General features: G+C 37.7%; 4 protein-coding genes and 1 pseudogene across 9 annotated transcripts in view; 3 read left to right on the top strand and 2 right to left on the bottom strand.

Moving 5' to 3' along the window:
* Nucleotides 1-8: 8 nt before the first annotated feature.
* Nucleotides 9-10,471, bottom strand: lrrc3b (leucine rich repeat containing 3B). Of its 3 annotated transcripts, none has more exons than XM_088326019.1 (2): nt 10,344-10,471; nt 9-1,239 (listed from the first exon to the last, which is right to left on the bottom strand). In XM_088326019.1, exon 2 carries the CDS (start codon nt 1,115-1,117, stop codon nt 335-337), a length of 783 nt encoding a protein of 260 aa, XP_088182145.1. In that variant the 5' UTR covers nt 1,118-1,239; nt 10,344-10,471; the 3' UTR covers nt 9-334. The 3 variants fall into 3 exon arrangements, with proteins under 3 accessions (XP_088182145.1, XP_088182144.1, XP_088182143.1); XM_088326018.1 differs by lacking the exon at nt 10,344-10,471 and adding an exon at nt 3,680-3,840; XM_088326017.1 differs by lacking the exon at nt 10,344-10,471 and adding an exon at nt 3,593-3,840.
* LOC148371487 (U2 spliceosomal RNA) lies at nt 2,239-2,328 on the top strand (annotated as a pseudogene).
* On the bottom strand, nt 4,851-11,741 carry oxsm (3-oxoacyl-ACP synthase, mitochondrial). Of its 2 annotated transcripts, XM_088326016.1 has the most exons (3): nt 10,222-10,371; nt 9,761-10,121; nt 4,851-6,520 (listed from the first exon to the last, which is right to left on the bottom strand). In XM_088326016.1, the coding sequence occupies exons 2-3, from the start codon at nt 10,051-10,053 to the stop codon at nt 6,118-6,120; spliced, it is 696 nt and encodes a 231-aa protein (XP_088182142.1). In that variant the 5' UTR covers nt 10,054-10,121; nt 10,222-10,371; the 3' UTR covers nt 4,851-6,117. The 2 variants fall into 2 exon arrangements, with proteins under 2 accessions (XP_088182142.1, XP_088182141.1); XM_088326015.1 differs by having other exon boundaries at nt 9,761-11,741.
* A 257-nt stretch (nt 11,742-11,998) lies between these two features.
* ngly1 (N-glycanase 1) lies at nt 11,999-22,878 on the top strand. Its single transcript, XM_088326023.1, has 12 exons — nt 11,999-12,186; nt 13,606-13,720; nt 14,553-14,744; nt 15,621-15,783; nt 15,871-16,090; nt 16,162-16,283; nt 16,581-16,726; nt 17,570-17,680; nt 17,775-17,960; nt 18,574-18,759; nt 19,560-19,737; nt 20,721-22,878. Exons 1-12 carry the CDS (start codon nt 12,086-12,088, stop codon nt 20,894-20,896), a joined length of 1,896 nt encoding a protein of 631 aa, XP_088182149.1. The 5' UTR covers nt 11,999-12,085; the 3' UTR covers nt 20,897-22,878.
* A 713-nt stretch (nt 22,879-23,591) lies between these two features.
* Nucleotides 23,592-26,269, top strand: part of top2b (DNA topoisomerase II beta) — a 35,986-nt gene continuing 33,308 nt past the window's right edge. The window contains exons 1-2 of one of the 3 annotated variants that reach the window (XM_088326020.1): nt 23,592-23,755; nt 24,022-24,110. In XM_088326020.1, the coding sequence (XP_088182146.1) occupies nt 23,710-23,755; nt 24,022-24,110 (135 nt within the window). In that variant the 5' untranslated portion in view covers nt 23,592-23,709. Of the gene's footprint in view, nt 24,111-26,269 lie in introns of all 3 variants that reach the window. The other 2 variants (XM_088326022.1, XM_088326021.1) reach the window with 2 other exon arrangements.

The raw sequence follows: 26,269 nt of genomic DNA on the forward strand, positions 1-26,269 counted from the left end.
CACATGAATGACTATAAAACATTGTTGAGTTTAATGAAATGACCTTTGTGCAAAAATTTAATGCAAGATCATAAAAGAATGCAACATATTAAAGTCCATGGAAATGCTATAAAACACATTCATTTTTCACACGATTGACAGTAGAGGTGCCAAATGTATTTCTGGGGATAATCTTAGTTTGGTTGTAAGCCTGGTCTGAAGCAGGCTAGCTCTAGAGAATAAACATAATCAGCATTCATGCAACAAGGCTAAATTCAGCCAGGCTAATAAACAAAGCCCGGTTAAATCCCTTATCTTAGTTTCGTGCAATACGCCGCCGGTCAGTTTAATGCTGTCAAACAACCGTGCTCATATCATCAGTATTATCAGGTTTCTTAGGCTTGCTCGGGAGCGATTTGAGGTACTCCATATGTCGTCTCGCGTCTTCCTGGTTCTGGCGGACGTAATAAACAACATAAGAAATAACCATGCCGAACCAACAAAACATCGTCACGAGCATAGCGTAGTCTGTCGTCCTTTTGGTCAAGTTGCAGAGATCCGTATCACCGGCTATGAAATGTCGTCCCTCCTGGTCCCGAAACTCGGAACTTTTACACAGAACCCGGGTGGCGGTGTCATGGTTGTGGACCATGCCGTTGGTCACTTGCTGAAGAGCACAATCGCAGTGCCACGGATTATCGTCGATAATAACGCGAGCTTTCAGGCGGGAAAAGGCATCCTTGTGCACGTTCGTGATTCGGTTATGAGAGAGGTCGAGCACTTGTAGGGTTGCCTCTATGCCTGAGAAGGCTCCACCTCCGAGCGTCTCCACCCTATTGTAGGAAAGGTTGAGCTCCCTTAAAAGCCAGAGTCCGTGGAAAGCCTGATCGGGGATGCTAGCTATCTGGTTATGGTCCAGCCTCAACAAGACCGTGTCAACTGGTAAACTTGGAGGGATAACTTTGAGCGAGGACTGAGAGCAGCTAACATTAAGCCCGTGTAGGTGAAGGTCCCGTTGGCAGCTGCAGCCCTGTGGGCATGTGCCAGCCGAGTTAAAGCACAGGGCCATAAATACCAGGCTCGGATGGAATTGGCACAAACGGATTGAGTGTGGCAGCCACAACTTCAATCCGGTCATTGTGACCAGCTGTCTGCAGCATTCCGTCCGGGAGCAATACCGATTGCTTCCTTAAATGCAAGGCACCGTTGTCGGGATCAAGTGTTGTGGCCAATGTTCGACCGCAGCCAGTTCTGGAAAATCTGCAAAATGATAATAATAAGTCAAGCTGATTATTGAGGGTTTTGCACTTTACTTCCTTCACCAAGAATTAATCTCTCGTAGTGTTTATTATCTGTGCATGCGTAAATGGTCTGCATTGATATGCCGCTTTAAGTCATTAAAGGCCTCCCATAGCGTTTTACAATGTATTTAACACACACTAACACACCGATAACAGCGTCAGCCATGCAAGGCGCCTACCTGCTTTTTGGGGGCATTGAGGGCTTTAGTGTCTTGCATAATTCGACATATAACTCAAAGCACTTTAAGTATGAGTTCAAATCTGCACAAACTTTACATACACTGATTAACAGTTAGTCAAAATCATTCCAATTTAGGTCAAAGGTGGACTGATTCCAGTATTTGGTTTAATTTGACCCAACTTCATTTTTCTTTTTCCACAAATAAAATCTAATAAAAATTTTAAAAAGCAAAAATAATGATTTAACTTGGGAAAACTCACGCATACCAGAAAATGACCGAAAAGCACACAAACACTATTTCAAAAGATTGATTTAAGTATTTTTGCTTTTTATTTCTTATGAAAATGTTAGATTTCATGTCTATTATAGAAAAGATTTAAAGCTTCTTTGAACTTTTGGAATGACAAGCAGGTGCTATATTGGAATATAAAACAATAAAATAATAATAATTTATGTGTGTAATATATATAAAAAATATATATTTTGAGTCAACAAACACCAGGATGGATTCCCTCAACTTATTCTGGTTGACCAATGTTCGTCAGCAAATACTGATGCAGTGGGTGCTTTGCGAGTGGCGCTTGGCTTTGGCGATATCTAGTGGACATATTTAAAACCGCAAGACAGCATTGTGTCACAGACCACGTAAAATGATGTGGCAGGCAACATTTGGCCCACAAGTCTTGACTTTGACACAAATTCAAAATGTGTGAGCATGTGTCGCTCAGGTCAGGACCTTGGTTCTAAATTTGTGATTTATCTCGTAGCCTATGAGGTTTTGATTTTTGCAAACCGGAGATGGAATAAGAGCTTGCTTTGTCCACTCCACGCATCGGCCCGGTATTGCAATACCTCCGGGAACGGTGCATTCGGACTGATCGCTGCATAGCTCTGTGGCTAGGACCTTGACTCGGCCCCTTGGCCGAGAGCAAGTGTCTCGGCCCCTTGGCTTTGTAGCGTATTATGATTTGACCGATAACGGATAATGAATAATTGATAAAGAATATAGAACAATAAACCTTACAAAATCCCCCACCTGTCAACCTGTATGGTTTTGCCGTACAAAGTACGTTTATTAAGCATTTTAAGACGTGTAAGACGTGCGAGAAAATCTGTACGGAAAAACGCAAATTTGTCAATTATACACCGACTATCACGAAACGGCAAATCAATCAAGTCAAACGAGTTCGCTGCGGTAGCCTCTATCTCGGTATGGTTTTTTTCGTTGCAAACGAAGCGAGCGGTTTGATGTAGTGAAAGGAAGTATGTCTCTTTTTAGAGAACCGGCTTTTTCGGCTCAACTCATTAAAGAGAGCCGGCTCTCACACGGCTCACTTGCTTTGATGCATTATATTACGAATTATAATTTGTATAAAGAAGTCAAGAAAATAATCAGTATACTACCAACAATAATTTAATGCAGAAAATGAATTAATAATTTCAATAAGAAAATGTATTATTCTACTTAATTATATTTGCATGTATTTTTTCCTTCTATAGTGAACGACTAAGCTACTTAATTTTTAAACTTTTTTTTAATAATAAACCTTATTCATGTTGAGCAACTCAGGATCTCGCAACAAAATGTTAATTAACAATATGCATGATATAACGAAACACATGTACAAGCATGTTAAACTACATAAATAAACACGTTTGGGGAAAAAATGGTGTAAGATTATTTTGTATTTTGTAAGGGAAAATACGACAGTTTGTAAGGGCATGGAGCCCTGGAGCTTGACTGGTATGGGATTTTCATATATATATATATATATATATATATATATATATATATATATATATATATATATATATATATATATATATATGCATATTGTTGTAGATGCACTAATCACACAATTGTGGTTAACTAAAGATTTCTTTGATAGAATGCTGTCTCATAACAGGTAGTTTAAGCCGTTTTACAGGTGAGTTACCGGTGGACAGTAAAATCAGATGTGCTTATTTATTCTAACCTAAAAGAAAAAAAATGCCCGCATTTTCTAACTGCGTCCCTCCTGACATGCTCGCTTAAAACAGAACGCATTTGACTATCAAAGCAAAACAATGCAAAAGGTGCGCCTCTAACTGGTCATCAAATGCTGTAAACCATTGAAGAGAATGAACTTGCCTTTTCATTGTGAAGAACACGCAAGCATGTATGAAAAAGCAGCATAACATGCATGCATTTAGGAGCAACAGGCAACACGATGCTCACCGGAAAACATCTTATGTCACGGAAATTTTCAGACTTGCTCCCGGCAACGCATGCCTGCCGTAATATACTCCTGCACTTGTGTCAATTTAGAAATGAATCCTTATCCATCTATTTGAAAGCGATTTGGGAGAAAGGGGGCGCTGGCATAGTTAAACTAACGGGATGACAAGGCAACGCTTCCGTATCCGCTTAGGGTTTTCAGGATAAACTCAAATTGCAACTGGATACACCAGGAGTTTGCAAATGTTTTAGTTAGATTTGGTAAGGTGAAAATGTAAGATAATTTTGATTTGACTTTCAGGGTCTCGTGAAAATACGCCACTGTGTCATTAAAACAGCTTCTGGTTACCTCCCCTATTTACAGTGTTTCCAGTTCACTTTTTGTAGTCAGCATGTTTCATCTCAGCAGTGCTTCTTGATATTATATATTTTTAAAACAGCCACAATCTCTAGGCAAATTAGGCGGATGCATTTATAAAATGCAGTTTTCCCTTGTCCTGAAAGCAACGGCCCTCAAAGTCAACTTTCTTTTTTTTTTATTTACAGTCGCCATGTCAGAAATGGCATCAGCTAAAAAGGGTGGCCACAGGGCTACTGACATTCTGTAGTGAAATTATGATTTTTTTGGGGTGGTGGTTGGGGGTACAAATTTATCTTATCCTGCGGACATTACTGGCAGGCCACATATTAATCTCATCACAGAGGCTGTGGGCCAGTGAAGTTTGATCAAGGGCCGTAACAGGCCCCTGGGCCGGACCTCTGACATGGCTGGACTACACTGAGCACAATTGTGTGGGAAAAAAAATGGTTATACATTTTGAAGTGCTTTTATGGATTATTGCAAAGGTCAAAGGACCAACAGGAAAACTTTATAGAGTAATCGCTCATTTTTGGAGGGTTACCAAAAAGGTCCGGTCATAGTCAAAACCTGCCAAATAGAAAGGTTTATTTATTGATGCGTTCATGAAATACTCTTATGTATTGAAACCGAACAACAAACCCAATTTACAGGCACAAGCATTTGTGTAACAAGTACAATTAGTGCACTTTATCATTGTCTTTTTTTTAAACAAATATATTCTGGGAAATAGTGAAACATTATGAAATTGCAGAATGGAATTATTTATTTGTATGTCTCATGTTACTCATGTAAAGATGCCAATAAAATGCATAACAGATCTGCATCCCATTTTATTGAAAGGATTTCCGATACAGGCACATTTCTAAATGCTGGGTTAGGAGAAGATCACAGCAAGCAAATTCCAACACTTGACTTTGATTACAGGAGGCAATTGCTCCACTTAGGCCAGACTTTGCCGTCTTGAGATGGTCTCGTCAGGTCAGTGCTTCTCAATTATTTTCGGCCGTGCCCTCTTTGGAAGAAGAAATCCTCTCGCACAACCCCCACCCCTTTTTCCTTTAACTGATCACATAATTTTTGTGGGGATAAAACAACAATTGCTTGATTTTGGTGTTGATACGTCACCTCCATCCATGACAAATCTACACATTTTGGGACGTCTTATGAGCGTGATTGGGTTGTAATGTTACAGCTTAATGTATTTGGCTCTGTGCAGTCCGCTGCCAAAATGTTTAACTTATCAAGCACAACAGTCTTTCCTCGTCGCTCTCTAAGGTCACAGTGAAGTGCTACAGAAGGAGACTTTTGTTTGTCTCTTTAACCCATCTCTTTTCACCTGTCCCCGTATCCGTGTTTAGAATTTTTCTTGTGGTCACTTGAGAATCTGCTACACTTCGTGTCTACATTTCATAGTCAATGCTTATACTCTGTGCTTGATGCACTACGTGGAGGCTAAATGGAAAGACTCTGCAAATGAGGACAACACTGCGCCATTGTGTAGTGAAGGTGCAATTGCACTTCATTCTGGTAAAGTTAAAAAAAAAAGTTCCCTGATGTCAAACACACCCACGACCCCCTTGATGAAGGCTTGTGGCCCCAGGGAAGCCCTCCACAATGTTTGGAGAACCACTGCCTTAGGGTGATGAGGTTAAAAGAAGCAAGGAAGATGGTTCTTTTTACTTAAGGATGTTCCTAAGTTAAATCTTTATCGATGTAGCAAATACATAAAACATTTACAATAATTCTAACAATTGCTTTAAGTAATTCTCTAAAATGGATGATCCCTGCTTGTCAAATTCATGATCCCTTACACAACTGTTTAAAACACAGCAACAATGAACGGTGCGCTTAAATACTAAGCATGAGTCAAATGTTATTTCGCATACAGTTATCGATTCATTTAAATGACACAATTTGAAGAGAAAAAAATCTAAAAAGATACTGTTATTTCATCCTTTTTATGTCGAACCAAAAATAAACACCTTGAATATGTTAAGCATTCATCTTCATGTTAAATTCAGAACATCTGTCTTCATAACGTCATCCTTGAGGTATGTTAACATACACAAGTGCATTCTTAGACACTGGCCAAACAGATTGTGGCATTTGTTCCCCCAAAGCCGAAAGAGTTGGAGAGGGCCACCCTTCTACCCAAAGTCCGCCACGGTTGCGCCGTGCAGGGCACATAATTGAGGTTGAATTCCGGCTCGGTGCGATCCAGGTTAAGAGTCGGGGGCAAGATAGCGTAGTAGCACGCCAAAGCGGTGATTGCCGTCTCCAGGGCTCCAGCAGCACCAAGAAGATGTCCAGTGGCTCCCTTGGTGGAGGACACAGCCAGGCTAGGACAACTTTGATGAAAAAGCCTCTTGATGGCGGCGTTTTCAGCAGCATCGCCCAAAAGTGTGGAGGTTGCATGAGCATTCACGTAAGAGACGTGGTCTGGGGAGACGCCCGCATCCTTCATGGCCGATGACATGCATCTGTCAAGTCAAGCAGCACTTTGAATTAGTATAGGCCAAAGGGAGTCAAAGACTTGATGAAAATGAACGAAATCATATCCATTAGTTCACATCTCAATAATAAACTGGACATGACTGTGTCGATTTAAATCAGGATTATTTCTCTTGTGTGATGATTTATGTTACACAGAAGGCCTTCTTATAGAAATCAAATTAAAGGACTTGATTATTGTGAAAAGTGTTTAGATTGACAAGGGGACGAGACTTAGGTAGGCCCTTTTTTCCTTGGGTTTTGTCAATTGTTTATCAAAGATGTTGCAGGATTCCCGCAGACCCTTAAAAAGTCTTTAAAGGCTTTGAATTCATTTTGCTAAAACAAAGGCCTTAATAAGCATTAGGATTTCCCAAATCCCACTTTCAAAAGTCTTTAAACACAAAGATTTAGATAGATAGATAGATAGATAGATAGATAGATAGATAGATAGATAGATACTTTATTCATCCCCGAAGGGAAATTCACTTTTCCAGCAGCATCCCTAAGCTGAGAACAATCGAAAATAACTGAGAACAATCGAAAAATAACACGGGAGCTGCTGGAGTGGCTGCCATTCGTGACGGCGCCGGAGAAACGATTCAATTTGAATCATGTACAAACAAACAAACAATTGAATCATGTACAAGAAACGATTCAATCTGAATCATGTACAAACAAACAAACAATTGAATCATGTACAACAAACAAACAAAATATAGTAATATTCATCAGTTTTCCACATTCAGGGAGTACAGTGTTTAAATGATGCTACACTCAAAATGTCTCATGAATATATTAGTCTTATGTTTTGTAAAAAAGTTCAACACTGGACCAAAAAGTATTTTATTTCCATGCATCAGGATAAAAATATAGCAGAATAATTATTTGGAGTTATGTGTGCAGTTGTTATGAGTGCACTGCAGAAAAGAGGTCTAATTATAGTGGAATCTAGAGCTCTTGTTGGTGATAGGAATGAGTGGAGAGGTGTAAAAGGATATTGAGATGTTTAGACGTGTTCTAAGGGATGGGCAGGGCAGCTGTATGATGCGGCAGGGATAAACCAGTGAAAGCTGTCGGGCCCTGCTGTTGAACAGAAGAGTGTGTTGTGTCACCCTGACCCAAGTGACACGACCGCTTTCTTGTGGCCCGCTTCATCTGGAGGGACGAAAGCATGACCAACTTGGGTGCCGAGGTACTTAACTTTTTTGGGTGTTTGGGCATTTGGGTTGGCCATGATCCAAAAATTGTGTGTGTTTTTTGCTACTTTTTTCCTTTTTCTATTTTCTTTGTTTTTGTATGTGTTTGTCTTTTCAGAGAACCGGCTGTTTTAGAGTTAAGATCACCCCTCTCGAGGGATATGAGATAGACAGACAGACAGACAGTTGTCATCTGCCAGTTTTGACTGAGGATCCATGTTTTACTGTAAACATCCTTTTTATTCCTTGTTTTACACGTTGAAAACTTGGAGAGCGCTAGGTTTTCAAAAGAAAACTTTTCAACTGGACCAAAATGTGATTTGAAAATAAATCAAAATAAGCTATTGTTTAAAATTGCCTCTAATTCACGTGGTGTTTTGTTGTTGTTGTTTCATTTGTTTCACTTGTGTTTTTTTTTCAGGCAACTTGGTCTTAAATTTGATTTCAAAAGGCATTAAAAATTCTTGAAATGTCTTGAATTTTAACCCTGAGCTGTAGCAGCCGTGTCTTGATCTTGAATTCATTACAACCTTGAATACAATGATAAGTGGAAAAAATAAAAAAGGTTAATCAATTAATCAAATACAGCTCAATACACATGGTCTGACCAAGAATACAGTTACAGGTTTAAAAGAACTCAATCCTGCTTCCATGACAGAGACCATGTATACATAAAATTGAACTTTACAATATTTGTTGCAGTACATAACTGTATCTACAATTGAATGTATATCAATGGCTAACAATGTTTTTGTTCCTCTCTGATATGCAAATATTCTTTGACCAGCTTGCCAAACTGCTGTTTGTCAGTACCTTTGCATACAGGGAATAGTAAAATCAGAATGTTACCGGAAATCGGGTAATGCAAGTGAAGTTTATTCCGTTTTAATATTGGACACCTGCAAAGGAGATTGCATAGGATGCCAGTTGTTTTTTGCGCAATGTCGTTCGTTGTTTTGATTATTATGAGCTGTTTACATCATTGTCACCATTGTGTTTCTGTTCCTTTGATATTCACACCACTTTGGACAGATCTACCTATGTAACCTAAGAGATTTAATTAAAAGGGCTCCTCAGAAGGTTGGAATTTCTTATCTGATGGTTTGGTACAGTCCTCTCTTGTTCTCCTTGCAAGTTCAAAATCAATCAACGTCTTTTCTCCTTTTTTAAGTGTCTTGTTGATAAACTGATCAGTAAGGCATTTAACAAAATCAGAATATCATAATAATAATAATAATAATAATTTCCTTGTATTGTCATTCTGTGTAACAATGTACACAGAACGAAATGTCGATTGCACCTGACCCGTTGTAGCGAGCCGATGCAGCCGCAGCCAACAGAGGGCGCCGCCGACCACTTTTTAAGTCTTAGGAATGACTCGGCCGGGGCGCGAACCACCGACCTCCCAGTCTCAAAGCGGGCGCCTTACCATCTAGGCTACTGAGCTGGTATCATAGCTGGTATATATCAGAATGGGATGGTACATTTAAGAAGGTTGGTTTCATATTTGGATTACTCGTTCATGTAAACCAATTTTGTTTATTTTATGCTTAATGCGTAAGACAGATGTTTTTTTTCTCTTTCATTGGTGACGCAAAGGACTTGAAGTGACAAATTATACGCACTATTTCTGGCTAAATCTCTTAACAAGTTTGCATGTGAATATATTGATTAATCTTCGATAGTTACATTTTCTTTGTCACTCCAGCCAAAATTCCACAGTTGTGTGGATGCATGATAACTGTCGATAGATTTGGCTAAGTAAAATAAATCACTTGATAACATCATCTCCACTGTACACATTAACAGCTATAGCAAATCCACATATATAAATATATATATATATATATATATATATATATATATATATATATATATATATATATATACAGTATATATATATATATATATATATATCTAAAACAAATTCCAAGTTTGCAAAAAAAAAGCTAAGTGAATTCAATTTGTAAGTGAATATTATTTTGGTTAAATGAATTCCCAAAATATAAAATAAGTGACGAATATGCTTACCTAAATGCCCCGTCTCCATCTGCAGCAGGTGTGGTAATATGGGTGGCGTCACCTGAGAGTCCATATCCCAGGACTTCGGCATACATTCTGGCACCTCGCTTTACCGCGTGCTCCATTTCTTCCAGGAGGAGCACAGCCGATCCCTCACCCATCACAAAGCCGTCTCTCTCTGGATGAAAAGGTCTCGAAGCCAATTGAGGAGAATCGTTCCAGCGAGTGGCGAGAGCCCGCGCTCTCGCAAAGCCAGCTATCGACAAAGGTCCGACACAAGATTCCGTCCCACCCGTTACCATAGCGACTGCATCACCATGAGCAATAAACCTCGCGGCATCACCGATGGCATGTGCGCCGGTGGTGCACGCTGTGGACACAGCATGGTTAGGACCTTTCAACTTGTGCTTGATACTCACATGCCCTGCAGCCATATTTACAAGAATACGAGGCACAAAGAATGGGCTAACCTTTTTGTAACCCTTTTTGTTAAAAGCTTCAGAAGTAGACGCTATTTCATCCAGGGACACCATGCCCATACCAATGGCTACACCAGTGCTGAGTTGTTCTTGTGCGGTTTCAGGGAACCAACCTGAGTCCTCCAAAGCAAGCTGAGCAGCTCCAAGAGCCATCACGGTAGCTGGAGACATGCTGTTGATTTCTCCTCGAGATGCAAACATTTCCTCTTTAAAAGAACCTTCTCCATTTCCTCGGGGTACCAAGGCTGCGACTTTGCATGGAACCGTTTTATAATCCTCAGAATTAAGAGTCACAATTCCACTTTGACCTTTAATAAGGTTGTTCCATGGTAAAAGCGTCCCGACGCCGAGAGGACAAACAAGTCCGATGCCAGTAATCACAACCCTCTTTCGTCTTGCAGTGCACAGGCAACGAATACGATAGAAACAACCCATCGTATTTATTTGAAAGACGGTCGCCCTGCTCTGTCTTAGTGGCATATTCGTCCATAACAATCGTGAAAAAGAGATCATAGCGGAGACTTGTTGTACTTTCCTAATTGGCACGAGAAGTTTCGTACACAACCTGTCAATGCACTATCAGATAAAGACATGATATGAGGCACGCATGCGCAAAAAGTACGCCACCTTGGTTCGCTGAGTACAGCTACCACGCTGGTAGTGACCAATGTCCAAGTGATATATCATATACTTAAAAATATCTTCCTTGTATTGAATTAAACATGTCATTATTTTTATTTTTAATCTATTGAGTTTTTATTGTTCCATATATTTCTACAGCACTTAAAAATTGTTGGTGTTTTATGATTGTTTGTGTGTTTCATGTCAATATGGTTTGGAATATTTGCAATGTTCAACAAAAACTAAAAAAATACATTAAATTTAAAAAAAAACCGTTGTTAAATAATTATAATTGTATGGGATTCCAGTTCTTTTCAGAGAACCGGCTCTTTTGGACTCAGATCACCAAAAAGAGCGGCTATTCAGATTTTTTTTTTTTGTGTTAATCCACATATTACCGACAAAAATTGACCACAAAATGAATTAAGAATTGTTTTCAAGAATGGATTATTTCACACACTTTATTTTTTTACTCTCTAGAGTCAACTTTAAACTCATTAAAACATTTACCTTTATTATACAACGCAACATTAAAATCTATCAACACAGAATAACCGGAGAAAGAAAGTAGATTATTAACTCTTCACCGCTATGAATTAACCCCACTCCCCAATTTTGCAGATCATTAGAATATATTTTAGAAGTTATTTGTCATTCCTATTATTTGGAATTATGCGTTTGTAACTATTGTTTACCTTTGTCATTGGATAACCCTCTTGCGGAGTTGCATTTAGATTGGTTCAGTTTTGTTTTAGTCCTTAGTATTGAACGCTTGGTTTTCAACTGTGAAATAAAAATATTAAGTTAAAATGGCTGCGTTTAGTTTCAGAAGGATAATCATATTTTGCGGTGGATGCTTGTCATAAAAGGACAAACATTTTTGCGTTGACACAAAAAAATGGCAATTTGTCAATAAAGCATTTTGAAAAAGTTGCTCACGTATGGGTTATGGTACACCTTCTAAATGCCGGGCTAAGGATACGCGTTAACTATCATTTAATCGATTGAAGAAAAATAATAAAAAAACATTTTAAATAAAAAAATATTTTTTGTACTTTTTGATGTATTTTTACGAGATAAATCTCTTTTGAAAAGTAGTTTCATACTGTGGAATTTTCAGGCGATATACTGGACAGTCTATATTGAAGACCCGAAAGAAGTCGCTCGAGAGAAGGAAAGCCAGCATTCATGGTGATCTCCGTAAAAAACTCAAATAAACCTTCTAAAATTATAAATGGCATTGACACCAGCGGTTGCAGTTTTATGTGAAAACTCAAATGAAGTCTTCTTGGATGTATGCAGGTTGTTACTTACATACGCCGACAATATTTTAAGGTATTTATGAAACATTTCTGTTTATTTCTCGGTATTTAATTTATTCTCGCGAAACTATTCTATCTGCAAACCGAATTACACTCCATCTTAGAGAATAATATAAACTGTATCCGTACAAAACGTGTAAACGTTTGAAAGAAACAAGGCAGGGATTACGTGTAAATGGGTAAGTGTGAAGTACATTGTGAAGCGCTTTCGGAGGTTTTCAGTGACTTCAGATACTTCCTCTGACAAAAATCCTGTCCATTATCCATTAACTTAATAGAGACGGATCCAATCCCCGTAAAGCTGTGCCACTTTGATCTGCAATGCAAACACACCAAAAGATCATGTAGTAATGCCAGAAAAGTTACACAATTTTATTAAAGCGACTGTGTGTAATTACTTTGTGCCTCCTAGTGGTACAACAAAACTTCCATTCAGTAAAAAAAAAAACAATCATTGATTGAAATACTAGGCAAAAATACATAAACTATCAATCAATGGCCATTTTTATTTAAAAAATATATAGGTTAAGAAATTTGTATTTGTTTCACGTAATGAAATCCCACCCAGTAGTCACTGCTTTGTTTTCTTGGCGACTTGCTGTGGCACTGGTTTTCATTCCCATTAGACATCAATGATATCTAGTGGTCAAATATTACACACTGGGGCTTTATTGCTTTACAGAACTCGTAACCTAGAAAAGTAATCCTTGTTAAATAATCCTGTTGCCTAATTTGATCGTGTATAGTTTTGGATGGATTATTGTGAGTTATTATTGTGAGCTATTTTGTCAACGCCCTGTTCAGCTAAATTGTAGAATTGATTGTGGTGTCACAACTATTTTCAGCTAACTTTAAAATGAAACTTCTTCCTGAAAATATAGTTATACCTTATAAAGCTTTTGAAATACCTTGATCCAATTCAATAATTACTAAAGCTTAACTCTGAGTAACAAGTGATGATTCTTATTAAATTCTTAACTAATATTAAAAAAGTTCACTTCAAAACAAAGCAAAATAACTTCAGTATGGCCTTCTTGGTAAGTCACAGCTCAAAAATTCGGTGGCCCTTACATTCGTAATACTTTTCTTACGCGCCCTTAGAGGAAACGATGAGTTGGATTTTTCTAATTGAAAAACGTTGCATTCTTTTAGCAAACCTTCATAGACTTTATTCCCTGAGTACATTTATGATACAAGCACATTTTCCCTTGGTGAATATCAAACGTATTTTACATACACTAATGAGCTTTAAGGCCCTACAACTATGTTTTAGTACCGTATCCCATTACATAAAATAGTTTCGAATCACATTGTGTAAAATATTATTGAATCATATCAAGGTACAACTCGTATTATGCCCTCCAAGTGCATATTGTATCGTTAAGTTCACAGAGATGCTCACATCCTAGTACTCTCTAATCTTTCTCACCAGGGATCCAAATGTGGAAAAATATCGATCAATCCTTCTAGGCAATCCTACTTTTACAACAAAGCTTCTGCCAATCAGTGGTGCTGTGGAATGCCTCTTTGAGATGGGCTTTGAGGAGGTAAAGTGTTTTACTGCTTTTTCAACAAAATGTTGATGTGTAATGTAATACTCTCATTGCTTTTAATTCAAAAGCCCTCGCTAAACCAGAGGCGTCAAACTCAGATTTGCTTTGGGACCAGATCCAGACTTTCTATTTTAGGCGGGTCCCATCACTAAAAGAATGTCACCTCCAAATTTTTAGCGTTTTTTTTTTCTGTATTGTGCTTGATTATTCAGCCTACATTAGTAACCTACGTACATCATGTAATTACAGACGACAAGGGGTCTTTTCTAAACACAGCACATTTATCCACAAACAATGAGGAAAAAAATATTTTGATGGAATATGATAAGTGGTTTAATTTAACCGTTGAGGGAATGCAGTTTTACAATTGAACCAACTCGCCATGCTACACAAACTTAACACTGCCCTCTAGCGCCCAGAGGGAAAATTTGTTTTTCATTCAATTTAAAAGAATCATCAATTTTGATAGGAATTGTTATGTCTTAATTTGTGTATTTGTTGTTGGGCAAAATCATGACACGATTAAGCTGGACGTTTGTGTGTAACGTCAAAATATTGGGCGGATCTGATATTGTGCAATTAATCTGTGGAAATTGTCATCTTTTTATGTGATAATAGGACATCACGATTAGAAAAATGTTCACATCTGGCCCAAGTTTTTCTTCAAATTCGAATCAAATGATTCATAAAATCTTATGCACATTTTTATCAGTAAGGGCCACTGTGGCTGTGGTTTGATTGAGGAGTGAGTCTTGGTCAAATTTGCCTGCAAAAACTCCTTTTGCTCCCTCTGTGAGGTTTCAATTGTAATATTTATTTATTTCAGGGTGACACACATTTAGTTTTCCCAAAGGCCGCATCGCTGCACAAACTCAAGGTCATCAGAGATTCCATAGCTTCTCAAAGAGACCAGAGACTCAGGAGAGAGCAGGATGTTCCCCTTTTCACAGAACCTCATGCCGAAAGCCAAGCCTCCTCAAGACAGGCAGGTTTTCCTCGGGTACAACAATTATCCACGGTAAGGTTTTCACACCTAATAGAACGACAATAATTTACATCAATCAAGTTAATAAAAATATTGTACTGCATAAGTTAGTGCACCATTTATAATGAACTTGTCTTATTCGAGAGCGTGCTTTACAGTCAGATATGGGAGGGACAAAAAAATGGCTACAAGCCGAGGGCCATACCAATCCTCTGCTGAAAATTGTTTTTTGTGCTTGCAAGGAGAACAAGGAGGACTGTACCAAACCTGAAATGTACGATTTGTGAAGTCTCTTCTAAAAAGTCAACTTGATATATTTGTTCAGTCACATAAGTTACAGTTGTTCAACCTCCACAGTAGATATGTGTGTTTCTTTTCAAGTTTAACATTCATTTAAAAAAAAAAAAAGACAAATAGAACTAAAAAAAAATTGATGGCATTTCTCATTGACAAAATGATTAGACATTGCTAAAATATAAAAACAAAACACAAAATTCACATTTTCACCTAATTTTACAAATATGACAACATCCACATGGGCAGATTTTTGCTGCAGTTTGTAATAAACATATTTATATAACAACTTTCATTATCTTGGTTTCCCTGGGCAACAAGTTTGATGATTCTTAGCATCTCATACTCATAATTCACAAACCTCATTGCATTTTGGGTACAGTACACTCACCAATCACTGGCGATACAACGCCAGCACTTTGACATAGAAGTTTTGATGTGAATCTTTCTCTTGCAATGGGGAGCCAGAAATGGCCAATCAGGAGCATACACAGGAGTATAAACAGGCCTCTAGGGACAACTTATGGGAGTCAAGCAATGTAGCCCCATAATCCTTCAAATGTCTTCCATGTCACTCTGAGTAACTTAAGCAACCTTGCACTTCTTGTATCGCAGGTGGATAACATGAAATTCTTTGCGACTCTTGAGTCTAACTTCCAGCATGTCCTGCTATACGAAGACTATGAGCTTCAGCAGAAAGCTAGGAACTACATTCCTTATGACAAGCTAACGTGTGCTGCTGAGCAGAAGCTTAGGATAGCTAAAGAGACTGAGAAAGGTATAAGTCAGATTTAAATAAATTCATCATGAAATTTATAGTATAACTTTGTGGAATATTCTAAAGTAGTGGACCTGGTTTTTGTAGAATGTAAACTAGGTAAAGAAGACTTCCTGGTGCTGGAGCTGCTGAGTTGGTTCAAACAAGACTTCTTCTCCTGGGTAGACTGTTTAGCCTGTAGCCAGTGTGGAGGTTCAACCGAGAATACTGGCTCGCTCAGTCCTACCGCTGAGGATTTACGCTGGGGGGCCCAGCGAGTTGAGAACCACTACTGTCGAAGCTGCCAGTCAAGCACCAGATTCCCTCGGTTTGTTCCGCTCAATACCATAACCTATCGTGCTTTCAGTGGCTCTTATTTTCCCCCTTCATTTACACAAGCTATAACAACCCTGAGAAGCTTCTCCAAACTAGGATGGGACGGTGTGGGGAGTGGGCCAACTGTTTCACCCTATGTTGCAGAGCTCTCTCTATTGAAGCCAGGTACATCTGGGACAGCACAGGTATGTTCATTTGATAAGTTGTAAATATTCTCAGGGCTGAGGATTTACAATGACATCACAATTAATCTAGAGCTTACCTGTTATTTGACATCTTATTGGGGAGCCCAGGAAGGGGTATTCTCTCTAGGGGACACATAAAAATGAAAATATTAACTCGTTCACATCCTGGTCAATAAAATGAATCTTTGAAGTCTATAGCTGTCAGTTGTACTGAAATAATAATTAAAACATTTTTTGTCTTTCTGTCAATAATAATCTCTAATAAAGCTCAAATGAAGTTGTCCCCACCCCATTTAGATCATGTATGGACAGAGATTTACTCTGTGTCTCAACGCCGATGGCTGCACTGTGACTCGTGTGAAAACATCTGCGATAAACCTTTATTATATGAGGTTGGCTGGGGAAAAAAACTCTCCTACATTTTGGCTTTCTCCCATGACCAGGTATGTTACAATGACATAATAAACACACTTTTAAACAGTGATGCATGATTGTTGTTTCTTGTAGAATCTAGGGTCAGTTTAAAAACTACAGAGTATACCAAGAATCAGATCAAACACAAACAATGCCCTGCACTCATCGTAAATCAGTTTATGGATTTCATCAAGTTGTCAATCAAATATGAAACGGTGGTGTGCCGGATCCTAAAAGATGTGGCCTGTAAATTTCAACTAAGCTTTCACAAAACAAAAACCATGCGGGCTATGGGTGCAATTACTTCCACTTCGGGTCACTTAGGTTTGAAACGCCCAACACTCCAACACCACTTGTTAATTACCAATAGAATTTCAATTTCCTTTATTTTCATTGATAACAAGGTGGTGAACATTGTTTACAACTGTATTAGACCTGATACTCCAGGATAAACAAGTAATAAAGACTTAAAACAGAAAAAATAAGTGCCAGGATAAATATGCAAAATATTTACAAGGTAGTGCTTGGAGACTGGCCTAAATGAATCTTAGCAATAGTGCAATGAAAAATTGAGCAATAACATTTAGCAGCAACAAGTTCCACAAATAAGATATGAATACCAAATGTTCTCTACATAGGCAATATTTGTATGTTTTCCACAATCTTGTGTGCTTGTTTCGGGTGGTGACAGTCTCTGAGCCTGTCATCATTTAGAAACTGCATTTTATCTTACAATGTGTTATTTGTGTGATGCATTCTTCTATTTTAAACATGAAGACTTTGAACATGATGCATGTCTAAAAAAACTCAGACCTTTTTTCATAATGCTGTATCTAGTTCCCACATGTTAAGTTGATAAGGTTTTGTTTCAGGTAGTTGATGTGACATGGAGGTATTCTTGCAAGCATCCAGAGGTCCTGTCAAGAAGAAGCAGTGTTGAGGAAGCCTGGCTTCTGCACGCCATCATTGGCCTCAACGCTGCGGTAAATATTTACTTTTTAACCATTTATGTATTACTTCTCATTGTATATTTCTATAATAATGAAAAACTCTCTTCATTTTAATTTCGGATGTCAGAGACAGCAATTGCTCCCTGCCAGCAGGAAATTCGAATTGACAAAACGACTACTTGTTGAACTTGTAGAATTCATTTCACCCTCAAAAACAATACAAGGAGAGATGGAAGGACGCGTCTCTGGGTCCCTGGCCTGGAAGATGGCAAGAGGAGAAACAGGAGATGCCAATGCAAAGACTTTGAAGCAGGTACCGTTAAACACAGCAAATACTAGATAGCATTTTTCTCTTTTTTTAAGTAGTCTCTTAAGGGGTACTTTAATGTTTTGATTAATTTTTTTCTAAAAGTTTATTGGGGGGATTCTTATATCAATCAAGAGTTCTACACAATGAGATCTTGGATCGGACAACAGTAATTTGCTCGTAAAAGTCTGTTTAGAAATTCAGCTTGACACTGTGGCAACTTGTGCTTGTCTGGAGTAACCTGGTGTTATTTGCCCTTTGTTCTATTAAAGAGCAAATGGGGAGGAATCCTGGAAACATTTAATTTTTTGCAGCATTCACGCTTTGTCCCGCCTTTCGCTGTGTTTAGTTTGGTTGATTCCATTTTCCTCTAACCTTACGAGTCATGGACTCTCACAGCAGAGCTGGAAAGGAAAATGCAGGCTTTTTGAGATGCTATGCTACAGGAAACTTCTAAGCATCAGCTAAAAGTGGCAATGAAAAAATGTGCAACACCATCTTCCTTAACATTGTCAAAATGCCTAACTCGGGTGCATTGTATAACAATGAAATTACCTTTTTCTACTTGCCTTTTCCACTTAATATGATTGAATAAGCCTGTGATTTTCTGTGCCTTCAGGGTGGTGGCTTCGTGTTCTCGCCCAAAGAAATTGAGAGAAGAAATCGTGTTATTCATGTGTTGTACAACGCTACTAAAGACCAGTACTGCCGCGTCTCCAACGATTCTGAGATCATCCACGGCTGGGATGGATGTGTGTGGAGTAAGGAGTCTGTCTTTAGGAAGCTGGAAAACGACTGGCAAATGGTATGTTTATGTCGTCACAATCAGTAATTACCTCTACTTACCAGGGTAGTGCCAGGAAAAATTGCATGTCCGAGGGCACGTGTTTGACAGATAGTACTTTTCCGTGTTCTATGAACAGTAAATATGTATTAGTGACATTTTAACATATCGTTAGCTTATTATGTGACCTTGTGTGAACCCCCATTATCATGTGTATGTGTTTGTAAAAATGTTTTTAGGTGAGCCAAAATCACAAAACAAATGGCTGCTTGATCAATGTCTGCTGTTAAGCGTACTCTTTGTGGGCCTTTTGTGGTAAAGAAAGCATTCAGCTTTCAATTAATCGCTCCATCTCCAATTCCTATCCCCATGTACGGTCGTGAACTGCGGTTCATGGAAAAAAATGGATGCCAAATTTTTCTACTGTACCTCAATACTTTTTGTATTGTTAGCTTCATCTATCACATTCCTTCCTGTAGTTATTAATATGAGATACTAAATTCCATTTAATTGGGTTCAATAGGTCAAACATTGGAGTTGTTTGGGGTTATAATGTATTAATATTGTCGCTGTAATGTGAATTACAAAAAAAGACAATCTGTAAAAAAAATAAAAAGTGGAGATTCATGTTTTTCCATGACAAAAAATATATGAAGTCAAGCACCCCTTTCCTCATAATTGAGAAGCCAACAGTTGTCTCTCACTTGCTACCAATGAATAACAAGTAACTACCAGTTTCTGTAAATAAATCACTCTTTTATGCCAATTCATGGATTTATTCAGCTTTGCTGATGTCTATACTGCTCTATTTATTCTTGCAGGTATATCTCGCTCGCCTTGAAAGTTCCCCGAGAGGACAAATCAGCTGGAAATTTGACTTTACTCCCACGAAACAAAATGTAAAATCTGTCTCTATTAAGGCCAGCAGCCAAACTTTCAATTCAGGGGATGTTAGTTGGCGTTTGCGATCTGGAACGATTACAACTGGCTTTTCTGGAGGTACGCAAGATAGACTCTTGATCAATCAGTACGTTTACATGCAGAGTATAGTTGGATTACGATCAGAATAATGGTAAAGATGTGTAAACAAAGACCCTCACATTATTAAGATTGTGTTATTATTAAGATGATTAGTTTAAAGTTGAAGACCTAAACGCTATTAATATTGCTTTCTTTTCATTAGTGTGAAGGAAAAGACACTATTAATATTCCCCCTTTTAATCGTGTGAAAGCAGGGCTTCACACTAACAATAATTGATTAGCCTTTATTGTCATTATCTGAATGTAATGAAATTTAATTTGATAAGCTTCACCCTTTTAAGATTGCTTTCTTTATTATTATTAGTGTGAATTTAATATATTTTAGCATATTTGTGTTGTACCTCAAATTCAAAGCCCTGATTCCAAATGATTACATTGAAAAAAAATATATACATATATATATATATATATATATATATATATATATATTTTTTTTTTTAATCATTATTTACATTGTTCCAACTACAAATTGAAATGACTCAGGTCTTTGAATTTACCTTGGGGATGGTTTTGAACATTTCCAACATTAGTAATTAAAAATGTTTCCCCATTATTCAGGTTTTTGCCCCACCAATTTCTTGATCATTTACTTAATTCATATTCCTCAAACAATCACATTCTGTGATGGTTTCAAACAATTTCTTCATATTTTCGTATTATTCTATTATTCCTATTATTATCATTAGATTGATGTTGCTACAGTGTTCAGGCCCTCAGTTCCCACGCTTTCCAGTACTTTTTATCATTATTTTTCTTTGAGGAAAGACTTTGCACCCTCCAATTCCCAAACTCAGTTAACGCTCGTCACTAGTCATGGGAACAGATTACTGTGATTGGTCCAAAAACCTTAATTCTGATCATTTTGGCTTTTCTCTGCATGTCAACGTATCCAATGTTGCACAATGTGACTTTGTTTTCTTCTCTTATTTTCAAACTTTCAGATGGTAGCACGCAGTCCTTCCAATGTCTTAATAATTGCTCTGAATTCACTGTTAGTGTGGAGCTCAGTGGTGGTGAAGGGAATGCGGCATGGCAGCACGCTCAGCTTTTTAGACAGAGTCTGAAGGAAACCGAAGATTCTTCGTTTGAAATATTAATTCACCTACAAAACACGTGACAGAAATTTCAGTCAAGACAGTTTTGATCACAATATCTCATGGTCGACACCCAAGGAGGAAATGAGTAACATGCTAGCTGTTTCAAATATGCCTCAGTTACCAAAAAACCTTCCCAATGTAAAAAGAAATGCAATTCGATATTTATTTGTGTCTTATTGTGGGGAATCATTAACATAATCTGTGTCATCACATAACTAATCATATCATAAATAAATTACTTAAAAAAATCTTTTTAAAATGATCAGATTGATCATTTGGGCCATTAGGATTGTGTCCGATTCCTTTTTTCAAGGATTACATTTTTGTGGGGCAATTTCTGTGGAAGATTTAGGGATAAGTTGTCCTCCCAGTCATAATAAGAAGACATTATTGTAATGTGTACACCAGTATGACTAATGGTTAATAATGAAAATACTTCATTACTAAGAATCATTTTATTGTAAACATCCTATTTTATTATCAAATACACATGCTGCATCGGCTCGCTACAACGGGTCAGGTGTAACGACATTTCGTTCTGTGTACATTGTTACAAAGAATGACAATACAAAGGAAATTATTATTATTATTATTATATACAAAATTCTAAATGCTCTCTGGAATTGTTCAGAGGGTCGGTGTTCTGCCATAACGTCTTACCCTATAGAGACGACCTACCGTAGGCTGATCTGACAGCACAGGTTACAAATACACCATCCCCTGATCTTGGACCAGCAATGAAAGAGTCAAGACTAAATCAAAGCGGAAATCGTAAGTACTTACTGCTTTCAACTGAATGTGTATCACCACTGTAAAAGGGGCATATGATAGGTAGGAAGAAAACGTGTACAATTCTTCAGGAATTGCTACAGATAGATAAATACTTTATTCATCCCCGTAGGGAAATTCACACTTCTAACTCCTTGTGTTAGAAAATAAAATAAAAGATATAGAATACAAAAATACCCAATATAGCGTGTTAATAAAGAGCATTTAAATAGTTTTACGAAAAATACACACTGTAATAAAAATAGGGTAATATGCAAATGTGGGGTTGGGGTTTATTGTGGGCTTTTACTCGCCCGGGTGGAGTTTAAGAGCCTTATGGCATGAGGGAGAAATGATCTCAGTCTGTCCGTGGAACTTAAAGGAGTTGATTCCTTGAATAAACAAATTTTTGTGCATTAAAACCCATATCCATAGGATAGAAAGCAATCCAAAGTGTAGTTGTCAACCGGGACAAAAACACAGAAGATAGAAGCAAACAATAAAAACAATAATATTTAGTATATTATTTAGTATTTCAATACTCCAACTCAATACTATATATATCTGTACATTCAAGGAAACTGTGCGGGTCAGATGTATCGACATTTTGTTCTGTATACGTGTGTACAAGAATGACAAGAAAGTATATCTGAATCAGAATAAATCACAAAAAGAGCGAAATAACACGGAGCTCCTGGAAAGGCTGCCACTCGCGACGGCGCCACAAAGACTATTAGCCATGTGCACACTGGGCATTGGTGGGACGTCAAGATGGGCAGGAAGGAATTTCAGAAAACCGGACCAAATGTGGAGGCTTCGCTGTATTTATCCCGCCAGCTGTAGTTTAGAGACCACTTCTCTCTGTCATTTCTACCAAATGTTACGGTTATTTTTGAAACATGCAAACGAAATGCTTCCTCTGGGCAGTAAAGGTGTTGACAGAGCCAGCATAGTAGTTCCACATGATGGATTATAATCTTATAAACAATGCATCGCTAAAACTTCTATTTTGTAATTATTTTTTATTGATTTCAAACAAGTGCAACAATTCAGGCAGAAATTATTTCATTTTTTTCATAGCCTCCACTTGAGTTTGTAAAGCGTGGTGAGTTGGTTCAGGTGAACATTCTCTCAATTGTTAAAATAAACCAGTTAATTAATTCAATGCCAATCATAAAAAACACAGGTACTTGGTTCTATTTTGTTTGTAAATAAATGTGTTATGCTCAGAAAACATTCTTTGTCATCCATTATTTTAATATTTACGTAATGCAACTCAAATAAGTGCTGCATAATGCTCTGCCCCCTGAGATTCGATCTGCGACTTCAGTGGAACTCTTTAAATCTAGGCTTAAAACACACGTCTATTTTACAGTTTATGAATGACCTATTGTTCATGTTGGCAATATCTGTGTATTAACTGTTATTGCAACATCCATTGCAGCCTGGTCATCCTGGAAGGAGCATTTCCTCATGTGCGGTCCCTTCACGAGGTTTCTTCATTTTCCTCATGCTGAGGTTGTTGAGTTTCCTTGCCCTCATGTAGGTTTTAGATCAGGGGATGGTGCAAAAGGAGTCCGTAGTTTGCAATAATCTGTGCTCTGTGCAGCCCTTTGAAACTCTTTGTGATTAAGGTCAATACAAATAAACGACTTGAATGTAGAGCATGATAGAGAAAAATTACTGTAAGCTTCAAAATTTAGCTTAACATTCTTTTACTGATCCGACTCGGAAGGTGAACTGAGTTTAACATCCCTGGTGTAAAAGCCTGAGTGCCTTTTATTGTACTTAACTTTTTATTGTTAGCTTGTCGATTGTTAATGTTTCAAAAAGAAATAAGCCAAAAGGTGACTTTTAGGCATCACTCGAGTCTACTTATACATTTGTCGCCATCTAGCGATGAAACGAAAGCATTAAAAAAAATGCTTTCTATTGGGTAAAAGCGCGACATGTCTCAGAAAGAAGACACCGGATTGGTTGCTCACCATTCACTCTGATTGGTTGTGTGTCTCGCAAATGGCGGACCTGGACCGAGACTGCTGCATTTAGCAGATAATCTTTTTTTATGTTTCCAATTCAAAAGTCTTTATTTTATTTTTGCACCAAAGTTAGTAAGTCTTCGTTTTACTTTTTTTGACCTCTGCAAATCTAACGATAATCGTATTTAACGTTGTGTTGTAAATTGTAGAGTGACCCGGCTCGTATCTTTGTTGGAGATTTAGGCCTCGACCGGCTGTTGATGCTTTATAACAATAGCCGCGACAACATTTAAATTTTGGGAGGGGTCAAACACACTCTAAAAATAAACAATAAAATGGAAAATGTTTGCGTTTCGATGACTTTCAACTATTGCGGTTTTTGTTGTATATAATTGAAGAGGTCTCACGTGCGACATCATTAAAATTGAAGACTACAAAGAAGATGTCCTACGGCACAGGAGGAAGCACTGGGATGGACTCTTGGATGGTAAAGAAATCGCCTCTCTAAAACGCATTTTTTTTAAAGTGATGGTTTATTGCATGGTTTATTTGTCAACACTGATATTGCGGTTTGCATCATTTAATTCCTATATGTGCCAGACTACCCTTGCTAATTGTGTCTGCGCTGAATTGGCGAATAATTCAATACAATTCTCTACATCTACCAAACTCATTTCACGAGATTGAAACATGGACAAAAACGCCCACACTCCAATCGTAAATATTTTGCTTAATTGATTTAATTTTATAAGTGACTTAATTAAGCTGTACTGACTTCGTGATGTATACTGTAATAGGTTAACAAGCAGGGCAGCACGGCGGGGCAGTGGTTCGCGCGTGTGCGGCACAGTTCTGAGGTCATGAGATCGAACCTCCTGTGTGGAGTTTGCATGTTCTCTCCGTGCTTGTGTTGGTTTCCTCCGGGTACTCCGTTTTCCTCCCAAAAACATTCATTTCAGGTTAATTGGTCGGTCCAAATTGTCCCTAAGTGTAAATGAGCGAGTGAATTGTCTGTCCCCGTGTGCCCTGCGATTGGCTGGCAACCAGTCCAGAGTGTCCCCTGCCCACTTCCCGAAGATGGCTGGGATGGGCTCCAGAACCCCTGCAACCCTACTGAGGGTAAGCGGTGCCGATAATGGATGATTGATGGAAGGTTAAAAAGCAACAAAATAATGTTGAACCTCTGTACTAGTTATACTACTTTATTCATTCATTGTTCAGTGGAGATGTAGAACATGCGATTTGTTTTGTTGTCAAATTAAAGTAGTTTTCATATACATTTAAGTAAATAAAATATCCTACATATATCCTTAGTGGCTTGAAATGTGGGATCTAAATCTCTATATACATACATCAATACATCAACTAATCACCCATTTGGTGTTTTGTAAAAACAATGTTGGTAAAGTGCCTGGCATTTAAATTACGGTGAGCATATTTGGCCACTGAACATGTGTTATTACAAATACTTAAGCAACATAACCAACATTTTCCCTGTGTGTTTTTCTAGAGTGATTTAAAATGTGAAATTTAAATATCTATTTTTTGCGGGGGGGTTTTGTTACTTCAATCACATATGTGGTGTTTTGTATAAATGAAGCTGGAAACATGTAATCATGCATTTTACCGCCATTTAATTAAGAATACCTGCCCACTAAACTATGCCTTAGAACGTGTGTTATTACATAAGTTTGCAAATTACTAAAATGAGCAAACTAAAGGTTTTTTAAACTGTTTTAAAACTTATAACTAACATTTCAGATTTTCTACCAATATTCTGCTGTTTTGGGGGAATAAGGATATTTCATTGTGGTATTACATGACTGAGCCTTAGCCAGCAAACAGCATGGCCGGTCAAGACTAAATTAGTGTAAAATAGTCGCCTTAATTAAACTACTTTGACAGCCACACAAGGTAAAGTTACTAAATTACATCAGAAATTGAAAGATGCAACGATGAGCTTCACACTGAAATTTGAGGCAAGTTTTGGTAGCTTACCTTTGGCTGAACCGTGAAAGATCTTGTTAAATAATTACTTGTTTTGAACCAGTACTTGCACCAATAGGGTTAATTATAAAAAATATATAAATACTCATGCAGCAAATTGAAGTGGTGATGTCTCTTGGTAGATGTAATCCCTTGTTTATCGCGGTTAATAGGGACCAGAACCCCCCAAAATATGTGAGAATCCGCAAAGTTTATTTTGTTTTGATTGTGTCTGTTTTTATATTCTGTAGTCTTGATGAAGAATTTTAGGCTAATAGTGCAAATTAAATAGGAGTTGAATTATCACTATTGGAAATTCTTTTGGTGATAGAACTTTAAGAAAAGAGTTGTATTTTTGTCGCACTTGTATATGATAAATTGGATAATCGTTACTATTATGTGAAAAAGTGTATTGCCATTTTGGTCATTTTTTTTGCCTTATTGGAGTGTTTACATTGCCAAACCCTGCAGTTAACAATAATTATAGCATTTTCAAAGTTCAAAGCCAGGTGTCAAACTCAAGGCTCAGGAACTAAATCACATGATAGTGGTTATATTTTTATACTAGTTAAGAAGTAATCATACATTTCAATTTATACAAAGGAAATATGTGCTGCAGCCCGGCTGGTAACCGCTTTTTGGGGCTGATGGGGTACCTAC

The sequence above is a fragment of the Urocampus carinirostris genome, chromosome 2 (assembly GCF_059441175.1).
Source record: "Urocampus carinirostris isolate Australia breed hairy pipefish chromosome 2, RoL_Ucar_1.0, whole genome shotgun sequence".
Lineage (NCBI taxonomy): Eukaryota > Metazoa > Chordata > Actinopteri > Syngnathiformes > Syngnathidae > Urocampus > Urocampus carinirostris.

Excerpts from the sequence above, each read along its gene's own strand:
- lrrc3b (XM_088326019.1), bottom strand. The coding sequence starts at position 1,117 with ATGACCGGATTGAAGTTGTGGCTGCCACACTCAATCCGTTTGTGCCAA.
- oxsm (XM_088326015.1), bottom strand. The coding sequence starts at position 10,743 with ATGATCTCTTTTTCACGATTGTTATGGACGAATATGCCACTAAGACAG. Across the intron at positions 6,521-9,760 it reads GATGGAGACGGGGCATTTAG|ATGCATGTCATCGGCCATGA; the intron begins GTAAGCATATTC and ends TTGACTTGACAG.
- ngly1 (XM_088326023.1), top strand. The coding sequence starts at position 12,086 with ATGGCATTGACACCAGCGGTTGCAGTTTTATGTGAAAACTCAAATGAA. Across the intron at positions 13,721-14,552 it reads TTGAGATGGGCTTTGAGGAG|GGTGACACACATTTAGTTTT; the intron begins GTAAAGTGTTTT and ends TATTTATTTCAG. Across the intron at positions 16,091-16,161 it reads TCAAGCACCAGATTCCCTCG|CTATAACAACCCTGAGAAGC; the intron begins GTTTGTTCCGCT and ends CATTTACACAAG.